This window comes from Haliotis cracherodii, unplaced genomic scaffold, assembly GCF_022045235.1.
Source record: "Haliotis cracherodii isolate W230 unplaced genomic scaffold, xgHalCrac1.p SCAF_9, whole genome shotgun sequence".
NCBI classification, from domain to species: Eukaryota; Metazoa; Mollusca; class Gastropoda; order Lepetellida; family Haliotidae; genus Haliotis; species Haliotis cracherodii.
The window spans coordinates 40,383,051-40,403,590 of NW_027266343.1; the positions used below are offsets into that span (position 1 = coordinate 40,383,051).

Sequence of the window (20,540 nt, forward strand, 5' to 3'; positions counted from 1 at the left end):
CGCTGTGTAGTAAATGTTCTGTGAATATAATATCCGACGTTAAACAAAGCTTCTTGTCTCTTACAGATAATATAATCATATTGTGAATATTATTTCTACTGCTGTATACATTTTCAATCAGAACATTAACGTTGATAGTCCCAGTCCTCGAGCTATGTTGTACATATATACCAGCAAACGCTTTTCCTTCGAAAATATAGGAAAAGAATAAATATATTTCATGTAGTAAAACATAAAAAATATCCTGGACATAGTAAGATCCATTTCATTTTATTATCTAGATTTAGGGAAGTTTTATTTTATTTTGACATGTCGAGTTAAATCTATGTTTATGAAATATGCGCTTTGTATTTAGTTTAGGTCATCATTAAATGTCGACACTGTCAGAGATATACATATGCACCAGTCGCATGGAAAACACTTTTAAAGGGAGATCACTCTAGTCAAGAGTGTGTGCGTGTCATGGCTGACCATTCCAGAACGTGTCATCAGTAGCGACATCATTTTGAGTTTCTACGTTTCACGACCTGTTCACAGCGCAACCACCAACTAACAACATGTGGTTCATGTTTGTAATGAGCTGGGTAGCTCTCGTTATTCAAATATTCGTGGTAACATTGTCCATTGGTAAGTTATAAGGCATTGCAAATATTTCCTTTTTTTCCACCTTCGCCTGACTCAGTAACACAATAGAGATGCTCAGTGACTGTATACTATCAGCAGTATCTGCAGTAGCAGCCTTTTTCATAATGCATATGCTTGAGACTCTATGAAATATAATAGATTTGCAAACGTATGGAGGTTTGACATTCCCGTGCTCCGACCAGCAAGCCATCTTATCTATAATACTCATCAGAACATGTACGGGTGGAGTAAAGTCTATCTAGTCCACTCTGCCTATTGTGTATTGTAATAGGAGCGTTGGAAATTGGAACTAGTCCTATAGTCCTTACCAAATTGCGCAGTGGATAAGCTATCATAAGGACTAGTAGAAATTTGGCCTTTTATGGATTTTGCTATATGTTATCGTTATAAGGACAAGTGGACCAAAACTGTTACCCTTACAAGTACAAAGCCTTGAAATTATACATGTATTTTTAAAAAACTTACATATCTAATATTGAAATACTGTGTGAATTATTTGGACATCAATATATATTTGCTATATTCTACCATGTCTACAGGAACTTTGCATGTCATTCTCAGCTTGAACATTTGCTGGCCCAAATAAGACATAAATTCTGACACACCCCTACAAGTACAAAGCCTGAAATTCTACTAGCTCTCCGGATACCTTTAGCATTTGACTCTCTTGCTGGGCCTAGTGTCCATTTGCATCATTGCTGATTTCAGGTGTTCAGTTGTTTGAAATAAAGTTACAAAATAAACATTGATGTCTGAAAACTAAACATGGCCAATGCTTTGTGGTTAAAAGTGCAACTGAAACCTTTGTTATTTGGTTATTAATCAATGATATGTATTGGGGCAGGGATGAGTCCAAATATATTACCCAGGTACCCCTACCCCTATTACCCGACCTTACTTCCGTACCCGCTGTAGGTCTCATGAGATTGGTACAAAATGTCCAATTGAGAAACATTAGACCGTACTCCTGAAGATTTTAGATACACGTATAAAACGATCTGGTCATGCATACACTGAAATTGACTGATGTTTTATCTTTATGCAGACATATAAAGTCAGAAGGAATGTGTGCATAGTCAGAAAGTCATGGGAACATTTGTCACTTCTCGTGTAACTAAGGAATTGTAGATACTTATTGCCATTAAACAACATATCACGTGACTAGCCACAGGTTCCTGTAGTACAGTGGGTATACAGGTCCTACTCCGCATGCTCAGTACCCACCTGACTCGAGTTACCCGGACCAACAAAGATCCGGGGTAGAAAAGGTCTTCAGCAACCCATGCTCGCCATAAAAGGCGACTAATGGGATCAGGTGGTCATGCTCGCTGACTTGGTTGATGCATGTCATCGATCCCAATTGGATTCATGCTCATGATGTCAATCACTGGATTGTCTGGTCCAGACTCGATTATTTACAGACCGCCATCATATAGCTGGAATATTGCTGAGTGCGGCGTTTAACAACAAACAAATGAATTACCCGTCCCAGCCCTAATATGTATGGATTAACCACTTTCTTCAGATCCTTCACTATCTTCACCTTCTGATTTTTTTTGTTTTTTTTTGTTTAACGCCGCACTCAGCAATATTCCAGCTATATGACAGCGGTCTGTAAAATAATAGAGTCTGGACCAGACAATCCAGTGATTGAGATCATGAGCATCGAAGGTGCTGTGATTCGCTGTGCAGAGTCGCGTCCCTTGGGCACGCCAGAGATTGTGATTGTGAGTTCGAATCCCGGTTCGCTGATTACGTTTCTAGGTTGTCAGCACCATACCCGTGCTCGTGGGTTTCACCAAAGTGGTAAACGTCCCAGACCTACGTGACTTCAGGCTTTCCTCCCACATTTAGCCGACATGCCGTGATATAAGTGGAATACTGTTAAAAGCAGCCTTAAACCCAACTCACTCACTCACACTCACTATTATGAGGAACACAACGATTCAGAGTATATGCTCACTCCTTCATCAGGTGAAGGGGTCTCTGGCATTTACCTGATGAAGGAGTAAGCATATACTTCGAAACGTTGTGTTCCTCATAACATAGAAGTTGACATCCATAAATTCTCGTCCTTATGTGTATCACTTCTAAATGCCTTTCAAAGACTTAAATTTTTTTCTGTCTTTTAGTAGGATCAAAAAAGGAGATTGGCATTCATATTTGCAACAAGCTAGTTTGACCCCCTCAGATTTGAAATATGTTTACTGATGTTGGCCCAGATTTACTATGCCTGATGTGGTTTTGAGTGCACTATAACACTGCCTGTGTCTATTCTGACAGCTGCAGGCTTGTACTACCTGGCTGAACTGGTGGAGGAGTACACAGTCACAACGGCCAGGATCATCCGCGTCCTCATTGCTGTGAGTAAACATTTCAGTCGAGAAAGCCTGGGTATTGTTAGCGAGAACCCTGATGGGATTTCGGTACCGTTTTGGTCCCAGTTAAACCATGCTTGTCAGAACCACATATGTGGGAATATCTTCATGGGCAGAGTACATATCAGTACTCACAAACTTTTATTGTGGGAATGGATCAAGAGTGTGATTGTTGCCAACTAAGTTGGCTGGCAATATAGAAACAGGCTCCGTCTGTTACTCCGTCCGTCATGTTTCGTTTCCAGAGCATAACTCATAAACCGTTCAGTATTTTTTCATGAAACTTTGCAGGTTTGCTATTTAGAAATTTAAGAAATTTTTATTTTATATATTTCCATGGCAACAAGATGGACTTAGCTTCTAAAATCTTCTTTTTTACAATTTCCATGACAAGTTCCACCTCGGTTAAAAAAGGTTAGGGTTTGTTAAGATTTAATCATGTCATAAATTCTGCAACAGGGGCGGTGGATATAGCCATGTTAGTGGCAAACTCTTGTTTAGGTCAGGGCAAAACCCTGAAACTATCACATAAATTCTGTGCATTTATGCTGGGGACAAACATTATAGAAACATAATGACAAACATAATACCCTCTATGTTTCAGTTAACGACAGTTGTTTACATCTGCATCTTCTTCTTTGAAGAGTTCCCACTCTCCGTCATAGTATGTGGGCTTGGAGCCAATCTATCCTACTTCTTCTTGCTTAAAAGCTTCCCATACTTCGAGATGTCTTCAGTACCTCTAATCAGCGGCGTAGGTAGGTGGAACCAAGAAGCTGTTACACCTCAACATAGCCATTCATTTTCAGGGATTTTTCTATGATGCTGAAGGAAGGGCCCTTGGCAGGAAAATTGTGAAAAAATTGTGATGTTCAAAACTGGATGTGTTTTAATGTTCTTATTTTCATAAAGTCTGAGGAGACCGTCTCCGTGGTCTAGGGGTAGAGCTTTCCGCCTGGAGAGCGTAAGGTCCGGGTTCGATCCCCGGCCGAGTCATACCAAAAGACGTTAAAAGATGGTGCTTGTGTTTGCCCTGTCTGGCGCTCGGCATTAAGGGCTAAAACAAGGACTGGTTGGCTTGGAGCCAGTGTACTGAGTCTGAGTGGGGTATTCATGTTAAACTGCGGCATGGTATCTCAGTGGGCTAGCACTATAAAATCGGCATCAGTCACACACACACACACACATGCATGCATGCATGCACGTCGCTATATAAGTGCAATAATCTTGGACGTGACTTTAAACCCAATTTCACCTCTAGATATATCCTTGAATTATACCATGTTTACTAAATTATTAAATTTCTCTGTTCAGTGATTTTAAGGCACTGGTTATATTTTGTTACTGATTACCCAACTTGGTTCGAGACATGAAATGTGTCATGTAAATATAGAATCTTTGTTGATGTAAGGGCAACAAAAAGCCTCTGAAATGTAACACAATAATACCAATATGTATTTTATCAGTTGATGTAAGCATCGTAAGAGCATGAAAAGCCATAATCAAGTTGTTCCCAAAATATTTTTAATTGGGATGAAATATGAAACTCAAGTTTTTTTGTTGTTTTTTTCTACAAAATATGTTTTTGAACAATTATTTATTACATTTCAAGTTCTTATGTGTTGATTAACAGCTGTATGTTCCCTGTTATTACATGTTAATTGACAGCTGTATTTTTCGGGTAATTGGGTGTTGATTGACAGTATTATATATCCAATTCTTACATGTTGATTGATAGCTGTATATTTCCCTTCTTATGTGTTGATTGACAGCTGTATATTTCTAGTTTTTACGTGTTAATATTCAGGTGTATATTTCCAGTTATACTTAAAGTTTATTGACAGCTGTATGTTTCCGGTTTTAGGGTGTTGATTGACAGCTGTATATTTCCTGTTATTATGTGTTGATTATTGTATATTTCCAGTTATGGGGTGTTAATTTACAGCTGTATATTTCCAGTTATTGGGTGTTGATTGACAGCTGTATATTTCTAGTTATTGGGTGTTGCTTGACAGCTGTATATTCCCAGTTATAACATGTTAATTGACAGCTGTTATTTTCAGGTAATTGGGTGTTGATTGACAGTATTATAGATCCAATTCTTACATGTTGATTGACAGCTGTATATATCCCTTCTTATGTGTTGATGGACAGCTGTATATTTCCCTGCCTATGTGTTGATATACAGGTGTATATTTCCAGTTATACTTATAGGGTGTTGTAGGGTGAATGTTGTATATTTCCCTACTTATGTGTTGATTTACAAGTGTATATTTCCAGTTATTTGGTGTTGATTGACAGCTGTATATTTCCACTTCTTATGTGTTGATATTCAGGTGTATATTTCCAGTTAAACGTATAGGGTGTTTATTGACAGCTATATATTTCCCGTTATTATGTGTTGACCTTATATCTGTAGAGTTCTGGTTCTAGGGTGTTGATTGACAGCTGTATATTTCCGGTTATAATGTATTGATTGATGTATATTTCCAGTTATGGGGTGTTAATTAACAGTTGTATATTTCCAGTTATTGGGTGTTGATTAACAGCTGTATATTTCCAGTTATTGGGTGTTGATTGACAGCTGTATATTTCTAGTTATTAGGTGTTGATTGACAGCTGTATATTTCTAGTTATTGGGTGTTAATTGTCAGCTGTATATTTCCAGTTATTTCGTGTTGATTGACGGCTGTATATTTCCAGTTATTAGGTGTTAATTGACAGCTGCATATTTCCAGTTATTGGGTGTTGAGTGACAGTTGTATATTTCCAGTTATTGGGTGTTGAGTGACAGCTGTATATTTCCAGTTATTGGGTATTAAGTGACAGCTGTATATTTCCAGTTATTGGGTGTTGAGTGACAGCTGTATATTTCCAGTTATTGGGTGTTAATTGACAGCTGTATATTTCCAGTTATTGGGTGTTGAGTGACAGCTGTATATTTCCAGTTATTGGGTGTTGAGTGACAGCTGTATATTTCCAGTTATTGGGTGTTAATTGACAGCTGTATATTTCCAGTTATTGGGTGTTAATTGACAGCTGTATATTTCCAGTTTTTTGGTGTTGATTGACAGCTGTATATTTCCAGTTGTTATGTGTCGATGATTGAAGGATGCTTTTATCTGTTTCAGGACTGATGTTATTAAATCACTATCTGTCATTTTCTCACTTTTCTGAAGTTTGGTACCCCTTCTCAGAGGTGAGTTCTGTCTATTTTGTCACCTTAGAGGTTTAAGATCAAAATGACAGCCCTGAACAGATGACTTATTTAAAACCTCTGTGTTGATCCAGGTTAATATGGGTCTTCAGCAACCCATGCTTATCAAAAGAGGCACAAGATTGGATTGGAGAGTACATTCAAATGTATTTTTTGCAATCTTGAACATCACGTCAAACGTCTGCGAGATACAGTCTGAATACTGCCGATTGATTTTACAACAGGAAGTCGTTTAACAATAGTGGAATATGCATCTTATGGGGAGAGCTCATTTCACAGTTTAATTTTGTCAAGACATGACATAAATGTAAATACTTTTAATAAAAATGTCAGTGCCCACAAGGCACTTTACATTAAATTCTAGCGTGGCATTTCCTATTTTATGTGTGCTGTGGGCATGCCGGCATTAGTTATTTTGAGCTCTGAACTACAATTTATGTTGTCTAACAGCCAGTTTCTACATATTTCATAGTAGTTGCCAGAGCATGTTTAACGTGGAGGATTGCAATGCAGTATACATTGTCTGACATCCTTACAAACTGTGCCATAAAAGGTGACTATGCTTGTCGTAAAAGGCGATTAATGGGATCGGGTGGTCAGGCTCGCTGACTTGGTTGATGCATGTCAGCGATCCCAATTGCGTGGATCGATGCTCATGATGTCAATCACTGGATTGTCTGGTCCAGACTGGATTATTTACAGACTGCTGTCATATAGCTGGAATATTGCTGAGTGCGGCGTTAAACAACAAACCAACCAACCAACCTTACAAACTGGGTCAGGAGGTGTTTCTGTGATCACGATGTGCCTTTCTCCCACCAATGTTTCAATAACCTCCGTACATTGTCTCCTCCAGGTCCTTGCATTCTTCACCATATGTCTGTGGCTGGTGCCGTTCGCGTTCTTCGTGTCGCTGTCAGCCAATGAAAATGTGTTGCCAACTGTGTCGGAGACACAGCCAAGGAATGCAGGTTAGTAGACAGATGACCACTAGTTGTAGACACAGGTTAGTAGACAGATGACCACTAGTTGTAGACACAGGTTAGTAGACAGATGACCATTAGTTGTAGACACAGGTTAGTAGACAGATGACCAGTAGTTGTGGCCACAGGTTAGTAGACAGATGACCATTAGTTGTGGACACAGGTTAGTAGACAGATGACCATTAGTTGTAGACACAGGTTAGTAGACAGATGACCACTAGTTGTAGACACAGGTTAGTAGACAGATGACCATTAGTTGTGGACACGGGTTAGTAGATAGATGACCACTAGTTGTAGACACTGGTTAGTAGACAGATGACCATTAGTTGTAGACACGGGTAAGTAGACAGATGACCATTAGTTGTAGACACAGGTTGGTAGACAGATGACCATTAGTTGTAGACACAGGTTAGTAGACAGATGACCATTAGTTGTGGACACAGGTTAGTAGACAGATGACCATTAGTTGTAGACACAGGTTAGTAGACAGATGACCACTAGTTGTAGACACAGGTAAGTAGATAGATGACCATTTGTTGTAGGTAGAGGTTAGTTGACAGATGACCATTAGTTGTAGACACAGGTTAGTAGACAGATGACCATTAGTTGTGGACACAGGTTAGTAGACAGATGACCATTAGTTGTAGACACAGGTTAGTAGACAGATGACCATTAGTTGTAGACACAGGTTAGTAGACAGATGACCATTAGTTGTAGACACAGGTTAGTAGCCAGATGACCATTACTTGTAGACACAGGTTAGTAGACAGATGACCATTAGTTGTAGACACAGGTTAGTAGACAGATGACCATTAGTTGAAGACACAGGTTAGTAGACATATGACCATTAGTTGTAGACACAGGTTAGTAGACAGATGACCATTAGTTGTGGACACAGGTTAGTAGACAGATGACCATTAGTTGTAGGCATAGGTTAGTGGACAGATGACCATTAGTTGTAGACACAGGTTAGTAGACAGATGACCATTAGTTGTGGACACAGGTTAGTAGACAGATGACCATTAGTTGTAGACACAGGTTAGTAGACAGATGACCATTAGTTGTAGACACAGGTTAGTAGACAGATGACCATTAGTTGTAGACAAAGGTTAGTAGACAGATGACCATTAGTTGTAGACACAGGTTAGTAGACAGATGACCTGTAGTTATAGACACAGGTTAGTAGACAGATGACCACTAGTTGCAGACACAGGTTAGTAGACAGATGACCATTAGTTGTAGACACAGGTAAGTAGACAGATGACCATTAGTTGTAGGCATAGGTTAGTGGACAGATGACCATTAGTTGTAGACACAGGTTAGTAGACAGATGACCATTAGTTGTGGACACAGGTTAGTAGACAGATGACCATTAGTTGTAGACACAGGTTAGTAGACAGATGACCTCTAGTTGTAGACACAGGTAAGTAGACAGATGACCATTAGTTGTAGACACAGGTTAGTAGACAGATGACCATTAGTTGTAGACACAAGTTAGTAGACAAATGACCACTAGTTGTAGACACAGGTTAGTAGACAGATGACCATTAGTTGTAGACACAGGTTAGTGGACAGATGACCATTAGTTGTAGACACAGGTTAGTAGACAGATGATCTCTAGTTGTAGACACAGGTAAGTAGACAGATGACCATTAGTTGTAAGCATAGGTTAGTGGACAGATGACCATTAGTTGTGGACACAGGTTAGTAGACAGATGACCATTAGTTGTGGACACAGGTTAGTAGACAGATTACCATTAGTTGTAGACACAGGTTAGTAGACAGATGACCATTAGTTGTAGACACAGGTAAGTAGACAGATGACCATTAGTTGTAGACACAGGTTAGTAGACAGATGACCATTAGTTGTAGACACAGGTTAGTAGACAGATGACCACTAGTTGTAGACACAGGTTAGTAGACAGATGACCATTAGTTGTAGACACAGGTTAGTAGACAGATGACCACTAGTTGTAGACACAGGTTAGTAGACAGATGACCATTAGTTGTAGACAAAGGTTAGTAGACAGATGACCATTAGTTGTAGACAAAGGTTTGTACACAGATGACCAGTAGTTGTAGACACAGGTTAGTAGACAGATGACCAGTAGTTGTAGACACAGCCAAGGAACACAGGTATGACATGTATAGTGGATAGAGCGTCTGCATGGAGAGCAGAAGGTCGGTGGCTCAGTCCCCTGCCCTTTTCATACCAGAAGACATTAATAGATGGTCCTTGATTTTACCCTTCCTGGCGCTTTAACAGGTTAAAACAATGACTATCTGGCTCAGTCAGTATTCTGTATCTGCGTGGGGTATCCATGTTAAACTGTCGCATTGTATCTCAGTTAGCTAGTACTATAATGCTTGTGGAAGCCCAGACTAGGAGAAAACCAGCCACACACATACCTGCATACACGGTGCAACATAAGTGCAATAATGTTGAATGTGACGTTAAACCTCACCTCACCTCACCTCACCTCACCTCACCTCACCTCACCTCACCTCACCTCAACCTCAACCTCACCTCAACTTCAACCTCACCAAGTATTATATGTAAAATACTGTGACCGACAATGACCTTGGGCTCTTCTCACACATATGCTTGTCGTAAGAGGCGACAAACGGGATCGGGTGGTCAGGCTCGCTGACTTGGTTGATGAATGTCATCGATCGATTGCGTGGATCGATGTTCTTGATATTAATCACTGGATTGTCTGGTCCAGACTTGATTATTTGCAGACCGCCGTCATATTGCTGGAATATTGCTGAGTGCGGCGTTAAACAACAAACCAACCAACCAAATTTCTCACATAAACTGACCTGATGTATGACTGAAATACTTTCAAAGAAGTGTTAACCCAAACTCTCCTACCTGGCTCATGATGAAAACGTTCTGCTTTGTTCCAGATGAAAGTGATGTTGTGAGTAACTATTTCCGCAAAAAGGGGAAGAAATATGGTCTATTGTCCTTCTTCAAGATGGCGCAGGATAGTGTTCTACCCCAGAGGGTGAAGAAGCAGTTTTAACAATTAACCAACTCAATTGTGTGATGTGAAAAAGACTTGACTTTGAGATGAAAGTGCTGTTTCTCACTGAGGATGAGTGTGTAGCATTAGCCTGACTGGTACAGACGTGGTCATTGTAGATAGATCCATTTGATATCAGTTGGGTCCCGCTAGAACAGAGTCCTAGAACCCTAACATGTTTGTACATTGTCCGACAAGCATTACGTTGGAAGTGTTGGGTCTGGATTCCCTGTTCATTGTATTAAGCACATGGAATATTTCCATGTGGGGACTGTCTCTTCCATTTCACTTTATCTAGTTTATGCTTCTAGATACTTCATTATGACAATGGAGGCACCAGTGGCCCAGTCGTCTAAGTTGACACAATTCAGTGCAGAGTTGCATCCCTTGGGCATGCCAGAATCCTATGATAATGGGCTCCTGGGCAAGCCTTTGACTTTTAATTTTTTTACATTTGACATCAACATGATCAAAGGACACTCAGGTGAGATTTTCTATTTGTATGAAATATAAGACTTAACTGATAATATACAAAGCTGAAAATAACTGATGCATTAGTCAAAAAGACATGAACAAAATCATTTCTTATGTTTTGAATGAAAAACAAATTGAAAATTGTATCACTCCGTTGCACACTAAACCAAAAACACACAGTAACCCAACGTCATCTTTTACATAGTTTCCGATTTTTTAAAAATATGGATACTAAATTGTCCTGTTTTATGTTCTGAAAAAGATGTATATTAGTCCCAGTAACCATGGTAACTGATGTGCTAGTATTGATTAACACTGCTTCATTCATTATACTATAAGCTTGTTTTGTGATTTTTTAGAAATATTTTTGGTGATTTAATGTTTGCTCAAGTAGGTGCTATATATGTTGCATGTATTGCTTGAATCATAGTTCATTTGCCTGGCATTACTTAGCAGTACATCCTAAGCTTTTGTGTCAGAAAACTAATTCCTCATCTCTGTGGACTGACACAATGGTGGCCGGGAACAAATCTTCGTAATACTCATTGAATTTGGAGCAGAACAAGTGAATACTGAGATGATATTCCACCTATGTAACACCAGCTAGGTGATACATAGGTCAAGGTCACAGCACAGTCAACCCTGTTCTGTAAGCGTTAATTACTTCGAATACGGTACAGACACTTTTTTTAATAGTTTTTGAATGGTTTATTTGTTCTGTATATCACAATTACTTAACAAAAGTAAGAGTTTGAGGACATTCACTCCATACCAGTAGGACAGAGGAAGCAACCAATGCTATCTATAAAAAATACTCTCTTTCATATTATTTCATGGCAACCAAAGAAAACCAGCAAGGAGCAACCGGATTAGATTAGAACCCGCCACATTTTCAGTGGGAACACGGGTGCCCCAGTCGTCTGAGGCGCCGCAATTCGCTGAGCAGAGTTGCGTCCCTTGAGCACGTCAGAAACCTATGATTGTGAGTTCGAGCCCTGGCTCGCCCGATTATGTTTCTAGGTTTGTCAGCACCATACCCGTGCTCGTGGGTTTCACCGAAGTGGTCAACGTCTGAGACCTGCATCACTTCGGGCTTTCCTTCCACATTAAGCTGACACGCCACGATATAACTGGAATACTGTTAAAAGCGGCGTTAAACCCAACTCACTCACTCAGTGGAGACCGCTACAAACGCAGTGCGTGCAGTCTGCATGGTTGACTGTGTTTGGTTCCATTGAAAATGTGGCAGGTTTTAGGTATTACTATGCACACTTCAAGGGGATTGTGTCTTGTTTGTAATTTGTGTGGCTTTTTCTATTTAAGAGTGTAAATATTCCATAATTTCGTTGCTCTCTGTTGGTTTTCATTGGTAGACCTGTGTTTCTTGCACCAGTAGCCCCACTTGTCATGCTTAAGAGAGATCACTTTTTCTGAGACATGTTTTTGGGGAATTTTGTGATTTTAATTAGGAAATTAACTTACAATATTAGACAAGTCCCTGTTTGTTTGTACAGAATGTATACCATCAGCCATGTTCATAGGTCATTGCTGTCATGAACATTCATGTTTTTGTTTATGTAAATATGGTCTGCTTTGTAATCTGCCATGTGTTCAGTAGTTTAGAGTTTGTATAATGTAGATAGGGTTTAAAAAAATAATGAATTGGTTCTCAGGCAATGGCTTATGAAAATATTGTGCGTGTGGGCAGTGTTTTTCGTTTTGGTTGTTCAAGCTGGTATGTAACAAAATTTTGTTTACTGTAATTTAGGGGAAATTATGTTCTTAAGTATTGTAGCATTTTGCTGCCGGGGTCGTGTGTTCGGGACACAGAATATTTAAAGATAAAAATTTTTTAAATAGAAATGAAAACAAAATGTGCGGCGTAGGTTATGATGATACGGGCGGTACCTGAGAACCAAGACTATTATGTTTTTAGCCTAATGGATATGACATATCATCTTGTAGAAACGTTGACACTGACTAATTTGGAAGTAACTGTAAGTGCACACATTACAGAAAAGGACTGTGACATTGTGTGTGTTTTTCCACACTGACAGTATATTTCACTGTACATAACCTAATCTCATCACCAAAAGATAATTTATGTTCTAATGAGGAAGCAACCTTTGATTTTCAGTGGGGAATTTTAGTTTTAGATCAGCAGTTTTTTTGTGTTTGACATTCAGGAGCTCAACTATTTTTTCCATCATTAACAGGTGTTCAATTATTTATTTTTTAAACAAAATGTTATTACTAACTATTATATTGACACTTATCTGCAAGAAAAGGTCACATTGCTTTTTCATACAGAGTGAGGCATGTGAAATTGTTTTTCAGTAAAATTATCTTGATTAATATTTTTTACAAAATTCCTGCCCCTACATGAAATCATTTGGCTGCTTCCTAAGATTTTTGCAGTCAGTGTAATGGGTACTTCAGTTTTATGGATATTTTTTGTTTCAAATTTGAGTAACTGAAACTAAAATATTAACATCTATTTTTCAGTATTGTTTAGATGAAAATTTCAGTATGGTCGCTGTTTCTTAATTTGCATATCACTGTTTTACTATTTAGATGCATAATGTGTGGTGACCCTCATCCAACACCATGTATTGTTGCTAGTCTTGATGGTATTGATGTCTCTTGTGTGTGTCGTGGGTCCCCTGTGACGCGAAGATCCTGGTTACGATTGGTCCTCACCATTCCATGCTTATCGTAAGAGGTGACTAACGGGATCGGGTGGTCAGGCTTACTGACTTGGTTGATGCATGTCATCATATCCCAATTGCATGGATCAGTGCTCATTTGGTCAGTCACTGGATTGTATGGTCTAGACATGATCGTTAACAGACTGCTGTCATATAGCTGGAATATTGCTGAGTGCGGCGTTTCACAAGTGAGTGAGAGAGAGCCATGAGTGGATGAGAGAGTTTTTGGATGAGTGGGGTGTGGGTTGGTATTGGATGGACAGGGTCAGGTAGACTGTATGGCTTAAGAGGGTTTGGGGCAGGGAGTGGGTAGGTAGGGGTTGGATGAGAATTGTTTCTATTGATGACATTGTAATGGAAGAGGTGGGTAAAGATTAGATGGGTATTGTGGTGTATGGCAGCCTGCTTTAAGCATGTAATTGGATGTGTAATCCGTGCCCTTGGTGTACTCAAAACCCAGGTGTTTAAGATCAGCTTCGTTCTTCATGATTATTTTTAGATAGCTTAAAGTACATTACCCTGCTCTGCTTCTATCAATCAGATATGAAAGTGATAAACATTACACCTAACCACAAGTCTCTACAAAAACATGTCATTGATGTGTAAAATGGCTGGAAACAAATTTATTATGAAATGACTAAGGTACCAAACTCTTTTTGAAGACCTCTACTTCTCAAGCTGGAATTGAATGACTATAGACATGCAATTCTTTTTTCGGTAATCGAAGTTGTCCTGACACAACACATTGCAATTTCCTTCTTCACTCCGACCATATAACACAGAACCCAAAACAGGCCTCTTCTACCTCGGGGTGCCCCTTGCCATTGGTTACCAATTGGGAGTTATCTTTCCTTGATCCCTAACTATCTTCTCATAGCACACAGGGATACACGTGTGGTTTTGAGAAACTGTATCCTTGTTATTGTGTTTATTTGACATTCTAGATGAACAAACCTTCTCCAGATACATTTCTAGGAGGTTGCTACATTATATGCTAAGTTAAAAATAAAATGCAAATCTCTTGTTCAACTTCCGATCTCAATAACATCCAGTTAGAGTTATTTATTTGCTCAACCAAAGACACATTGATAGAATAACATGTCTCGAAATGTTCCACTTGACGTTTTTGGATTCAGACATTGAACACTGAACACAGACTTCATATCCATGAGGGGGGGCACGGGTGGCCCAGTCGTCTAAGGCGCCGCAATTCGCTGTGCAGAGTTGCGTCCCTTATGCACGCCAGAAACCTATGATTGTGGGTTCGAATCCCGGTTTGAACGATTATGTTTCTAGGTTTGTCAGCACCATACCCGTGCTCGTGGGTTTCACCGAAGTGGTAAACATCTGAGACCTGCATCACTTCGGGCTTTCCTCCCACATTAAGCTGACACGCCGCGATATAACTAGAATACTGTTAAAAGCGGCGTTAAACCCAACTCACTCACTCACTCTTATCCATGAGACAGACAGGCCTGAATGTGTCTTTCTGAGCAGACGCTAAGAACAACATGCAGACTTTTAATATGGAACATGGAATGAAAAGCGAAACGGGGCGAAAAACATCCGTCAGTTCTTTGACTGACACGTAATACACCATGCCGGATTAGGCATAAAGAGTCGTCATCTGGTATTGGGCATGATTGATGCTGGTACGATGGCAGCCCAACTAGCAAGAGAACTGCTGCCAGACTTGGAACCCAGTCACCAGACACATGACGCATCAGCGAGAGAACTACTGCTCCTGCTCTATCTTCAACAACCGCTAGTACCGTTTGACATCTGTTTGCAACCATTATATTCCTGTCTTGCAGAGATTTTAACTCTCGTCTTGCTTTTGCCATAACATGCCTTATTCTTTTTCTTATCCTTATTTTAGGATTCAAAGAAAGAAGATTAATTGTCATTGGTATTGCGGGGTCAATAGAGGACAAATCATTTTCATAAAGCTCATTTTTTTTAAACGAATTCTCTGCTTTCCCGCTTCTGTGATGTTTGTGCTGTTATTTTTGTCATTTCCCCTTCTAACATGTGGATTGTACTTACCCTTTTCTGTGTTTTCTTACCCATTGGTTAGCCTTTTCTCATTTCATTTTTACATCTCTCTTCCGAAATAGGTTGATGATACCCTTTAACTCTCTTTCCTTTTGTCATTAAGTACACAATTAACCTACTTTCTCTTTTTTGCTTTGTTGTATTAACTCCATGAGACTTTCCCATTCTAAAAATAATGATATTGTAATCTACGTCACAAAAATGAAATCTACGATACTTAAATCGTCATAGCATTGGGAGTGAAGCAAACCATCAATAGTAAAGTTTGTATTATCTCGCATTTGATGAAAGCGTTAATTGCTTTGGGTTTAAACAGTCTTATCTTTCACTTATCCTGCCTTACTCCTTAATGCATTTACTACTTACCGTAAGAAAAATAAAGGACAGGGCCTAGCGATGGTCTTGGGTGAAGAGAAAAGTTGTTATGCTCTCAAATCCTATTTTTTCAAGGACCATTGCCACAGTCGCGCGACCTTGATGGAATATCACCCATCACATTATTGCCTGTCGCGTCATGCGCATAGCAGCAAGGACTTGTCTTGTCTGGGATCCTCAACTTTCAGATTGACAAATTACAAATGTAAAAAATATTTAGATTTTACTAATTTTCAGTTCTGTCTGCTATGCACATGATGCAGTCTAGGGGAATTATCAATAGTTGGTCATTTTTCAAGGAACTGATGGTAACGTTGATTTCATCATGTAGATTGATAATATACGAAGTGCCAAATGAGAGATATGTGAGCATGTTGATTCTATTTAGATATATACATTGTCAACGCGATTAACAAGCATGGCCCCTTCCCTGAAACATATGTAGTCACTAATGATGTTTCCCTGCAGTACTAGAAACGTAGTTATTTTTAACGGAACGCTTTTTAAAAATCAGTTTCACCATTTGCATGCGTACGAATATTCATGAAATTGTCTTTAAGAAGCAACATAAAAACGCATCTGTGAGACATTCATATTTTATTTGAAAATAGTAGTGCTTGGGCACTGCTTTTTTGCAACATGTTTCTAATTTCTATGTCTTATTTTGGTTTTTGATAGCCACTTGAAATTGTGATATAATGATACAATTGCAAACCTACAGGAAAGATTGTATTTGTCATTCTTTATGGGTTATTATAAAAATATGACATTATTGAAACTGTATGCCAATGGTAACCTAAATAAACACTTGGAACGTGTCATGTGTCTACTGTTATGACAAAATGTTTCATGTTAATTTCGTGTTTGTAAGTTAACAATATGTTCGACACAGTTTGTGTAACAAATTTCCCACTGGTTTATAAATACTTGCCTTAATGTTAAAAACATATAGTTGCGACAGTGTGGATGACAACTTTTTAACTAAATCTGCGTTAAATATTTAAAATGCAAGCTTTTGCTGTTGAACCAAAACATAATCCAACTGGAGGTCTCTCACCCAGAGGGAACCCCCTCCATAAAACAAATAGCCCAAACACACCCAAACACAGGCATCATGTGACCAAAGCTGCACTTCCTACTCTGTGTTTTGGTCATGGAGACCAGCCCTGTTGTGATGATCGTAGCTCCCATACTTTAACATAGGCTTACAATAGTTGTAGCGCTAAGATCGCTTTGTTCAAGTGGGCCCAGCCCTGTTGTGAGAAGCTCTCACCATTTTCCCCTTTGTGCAGTGTTGGCTGTGCTATATTCGTACTAAAAACGTCTTGTTTTCCTTGTCGTTCTGTATGTTCTCCTCTATTTTGTGCTTGCGATATACGATCTTCATTCTTGGTGTTTTACTGAATATTCACACAGATTTGACACTGATGGGTGTGTAGAATACTGTCAATTTGCATGCATGCCAAAATGACATCCCAGGCAGTACTGTGTTATTGATGCCTTGTCTTGGCAACACCAGTCCACTCTCAACAGAATGTCCAGCACGTCGTGATCCAAGGTCAAGGGATCTGGGCTTGGAGACACGAACACTGGAAGCTAATGATAGTCATTTGTTGCAACAGATCAATGTTGGGCATGTCCTGCCGTTGACACTACTATCAAGACTACTGCTGAATACAGTGTTACAACAACTATTCTGAGGGATTGGTGTTATCTTGTTGCTCTGAAGTTCCGACCCTCCCGGTGTCCTGCACCGGAAGCCGCATGTGTACTCGACCATGAGCTTTGCATGTTAAAGCAAGGATGTTACAGTTGATACAGAATTAGTGAAGAGGGCACCTGCTGAGCAGTCTAATCCAGATGTCCAGATGTAATCTGAGGCTGGTTACCATTAACATGACTACACAATGCCATTTAGAAAGTGGTCAAATGTAACAAATGTTATATTTGGGATAACACTTTTTTAGTAAAGTACAGATTCTCGTACTTTTTTTCGATTGTGTCCCGCCCTGTATTCATAGCTTTCGGCTATGGGAGCCGTGCCAATTTACACTTGTCAGAGGGGTACTCAAAGTATGTGATCTTGACTACCAGGACTTTCATTTTTTGTGGAAGCCTCAGTGGCTGAGTGGGTTAGATCGCTGACTTTGTGTGCTGGCGATTAGGTGCCTCGCTCTGAGAAGTGTGGGTTCGAATCCCGTACTCAACCCAAAAAAAGTGTGAGAATCTGTATTTTACTAAGAAAGTGTTATCCCAAATATAACATTTGTTGCCATTAACATGATCTGCAGACCAAACCTCCATGTGTGAGATAAACTTTGCAATATGTTGTGTCAGGATTGGAAATAATTTACATGAATTTGGATATTCATGATATTTGTATACTTATTCTGACACAAGAAGCCTCAGGCCTATCCATCCGTTTCCTGTTTGCATATCAAACTGAGTGCTGAAGAGAAGGTTGTTAGGGATCAAGGACAGATAACTCATGATTGGTAACCAAGGGCAAGGGCATCTCTGAGGTAGAAGAGGCATGTTTTGGGTTCTGTGTTTTGGGTTTTATGATTAAAGTGAAGAAGGAAATTGCAATGTGTTGTGTCACAGCAAGTATAATAATAACATGAATAACAACTGTAGGCAATAATAACATATAATCAATTTTATGTGTACTTTTCACGACACAATTTCAAATATGTATGTACATACACTCTTAGGCTGGTGAATACGTTTTTATCTTAATGCAAACTACCGGATGTCCACTACTTTGTTGAGATGACCCGCTGCATTCAAGAAATGCAAGGGTGTCTTTCTTGTTCTCAGGTCTCTTAAGGTGATTTTCCGATTCCCAGTTTTGGGGTCGGAGGGAGAGCACCAGTGTCAAGTTGGTCAAGCTTGGCCCTGTTGATGGCTTCCAAGTTCTTCAGGTTGGTCAGAAACACAAGTATTTTTGGATGGATCTTGCATTTTATGTTCTTCAGCTGGTGGTGCCACTCCTCCAGATTTTGTTTGTCCTCGTCTTACATTTCCATGTTGTTTCCAGATTTTATGATTCACCCATGTTGAGGTCACTTAAGTCATTAAACCACTGCAGACATAGTGTCTGGACTTGATCAAGTGGCAGGGTGCAGCTCTCCTTCCATGGCAGATACCAGGTGTCTTGGACTTGATCCAGTGGCAGGGTGCAGCTCTCCTTCCATGGCAGATACCAGGTGTCTTGGACTTGATCCAGTGGCAGGGTGCAGCTCTCCTTCAGTGGCAGATACCAGGTGTCTTGGACTTGATCCAGTGGCAGGGTGCAGCTCTCCTTCAATGGCAGATGCCAGGTGTCTTGACTTGATCCAGTGGCAGGGTGCTACTCTCCTTCCATGGCAGACACCAGGTGTCTTGACTTGATCCAGTGACAGGGTGCAGCTCTCCTTCCATGGCAGACACCAGGTGTCATGGACTTGATCCAGTGGCAGGGTGCTACTCTCCTTCAGTGGCAGATACCAGGTGTCTTGGACTTGATCCAGTGGCAGGGTGCAGCTCTCCTTCTGTGGCAGATACCAGGTGTCTTGGACTTGATCCAGTGGCAGGGTGCAGCTCTCCTTCTGTGGCAGATACCAGGTGTCTTGGACTTGATCCAGTGGCAGGGTGCTACTCTCCTTCCATGGCAGACACCAGGTGTCTTGACTTGATCCAGTGACAGGGTGCTACTCTCCTTCAGTGGCAGATACCAGGTGTCTTGGACTTGATCCAGTGGCAGGGTGCTACTCTCCTTCAGTGGCAGATGCCAGGTGTCTTGGACTTGATCCAGTGGCAGGGTGCAGCTCTCCTTCCATGGCAGACACCAGGTGTCTTGACTTGATCCAGTGACAGGGTGCTACTCTCCTTCAGTGGCAGATATCAGGTGTCTTGGACTTGATCCAGTGGCAGGGTGCAGCTCTCCTTCTGTGGCAGATACCAGGTGTCTTGGACTTGATCCAGTGGCAGGGTGCAGCTCTCCTTCTGTGGCAGATACCAGGTGTCTTGGACTTGATCCAGTGGCAGGGTGCAGCTCTCCTTCCATGGCAGATACCAGGTGTCTTAGACTTGATCCAATGGTAGGGTGCAGCTCTCCTTCCATGGCAGATGCCAGGTGTCTTAGACTTGATCCAGTGGCAGGGTGCAGCTCTCCTTCTGTGGCAGATACCAGGTGTCTTGGACTTGATCCAGTGGTAGGGTGCTACTCTCCTTCCATGGCAGATACCAGGTGTCTTGGACTTGATCCAGTGGTAGGGTGCAGCTCTCCTTCCATGGCAGATGCCAGGTGTCTTAGACTTGATCCAGTGGCAGGGTGCAGCTCTCCTTCCATGGCAGATGCCAGGTGTCTTGGACTTGATCCAGTGGCAGGGTGCAGCTCTCCTTCCGTGGCAGATACCAGGTGTCTTGGACTTGATCCAGTGGTAGGGTGCAGCTCTCCTTCCATGGCAGATACCAGGTGTCTTGGACTTGATCCAGTGGCAGGGAGCAGCTCTCCTTCCATGGCAGATACCAGGTGTCTTGGACTTGATCCAGTGGCAGGGTGCAGCTCTCCTTCCATGGCAGATACCAGGTGTCTTGGACTTGATCCAGTGGCAGGGTGCAGCTCTCCTTCCATGGCAGATATCATGTGTTACTTCATGTAACTTCTTGAACAATGTGGCCTATCCCGGTGT

The 20,540-nt window shown here is 40.6% G+C and overlaps 1 protein-coding gene across 1 annotated transcript; it reads left to right on the forward strand.

Annotated features, from left to right (window-relative positions):
• Positions 1-466: 466 nt before the first annotated feature.
• LOC139452513 (protein TEX261-like) lies at positions 467-16,671 on the forward strand. Its single transcript, XM_071234020.1, has 6 exons — positions 467-627; positions 2,929-3,008; positions 3,628-3,781; positions 6,155-6,222; positions 7,097-7,211; positions 10,134-16,671. Exons 1-6 carry the CDS (start codon positions 558-560, stop codon positions 10,250-10,252), a joined length of 606 nt encoding a protein of 201 aa, XP_071090121.1. The 5' UTR covers positions 467-557; the 3' UTR covers positions 10,253-16,671.
• The last annotated feature ends 3,869 nt before the right edge of the window (positions 16,672-20,540 follow it).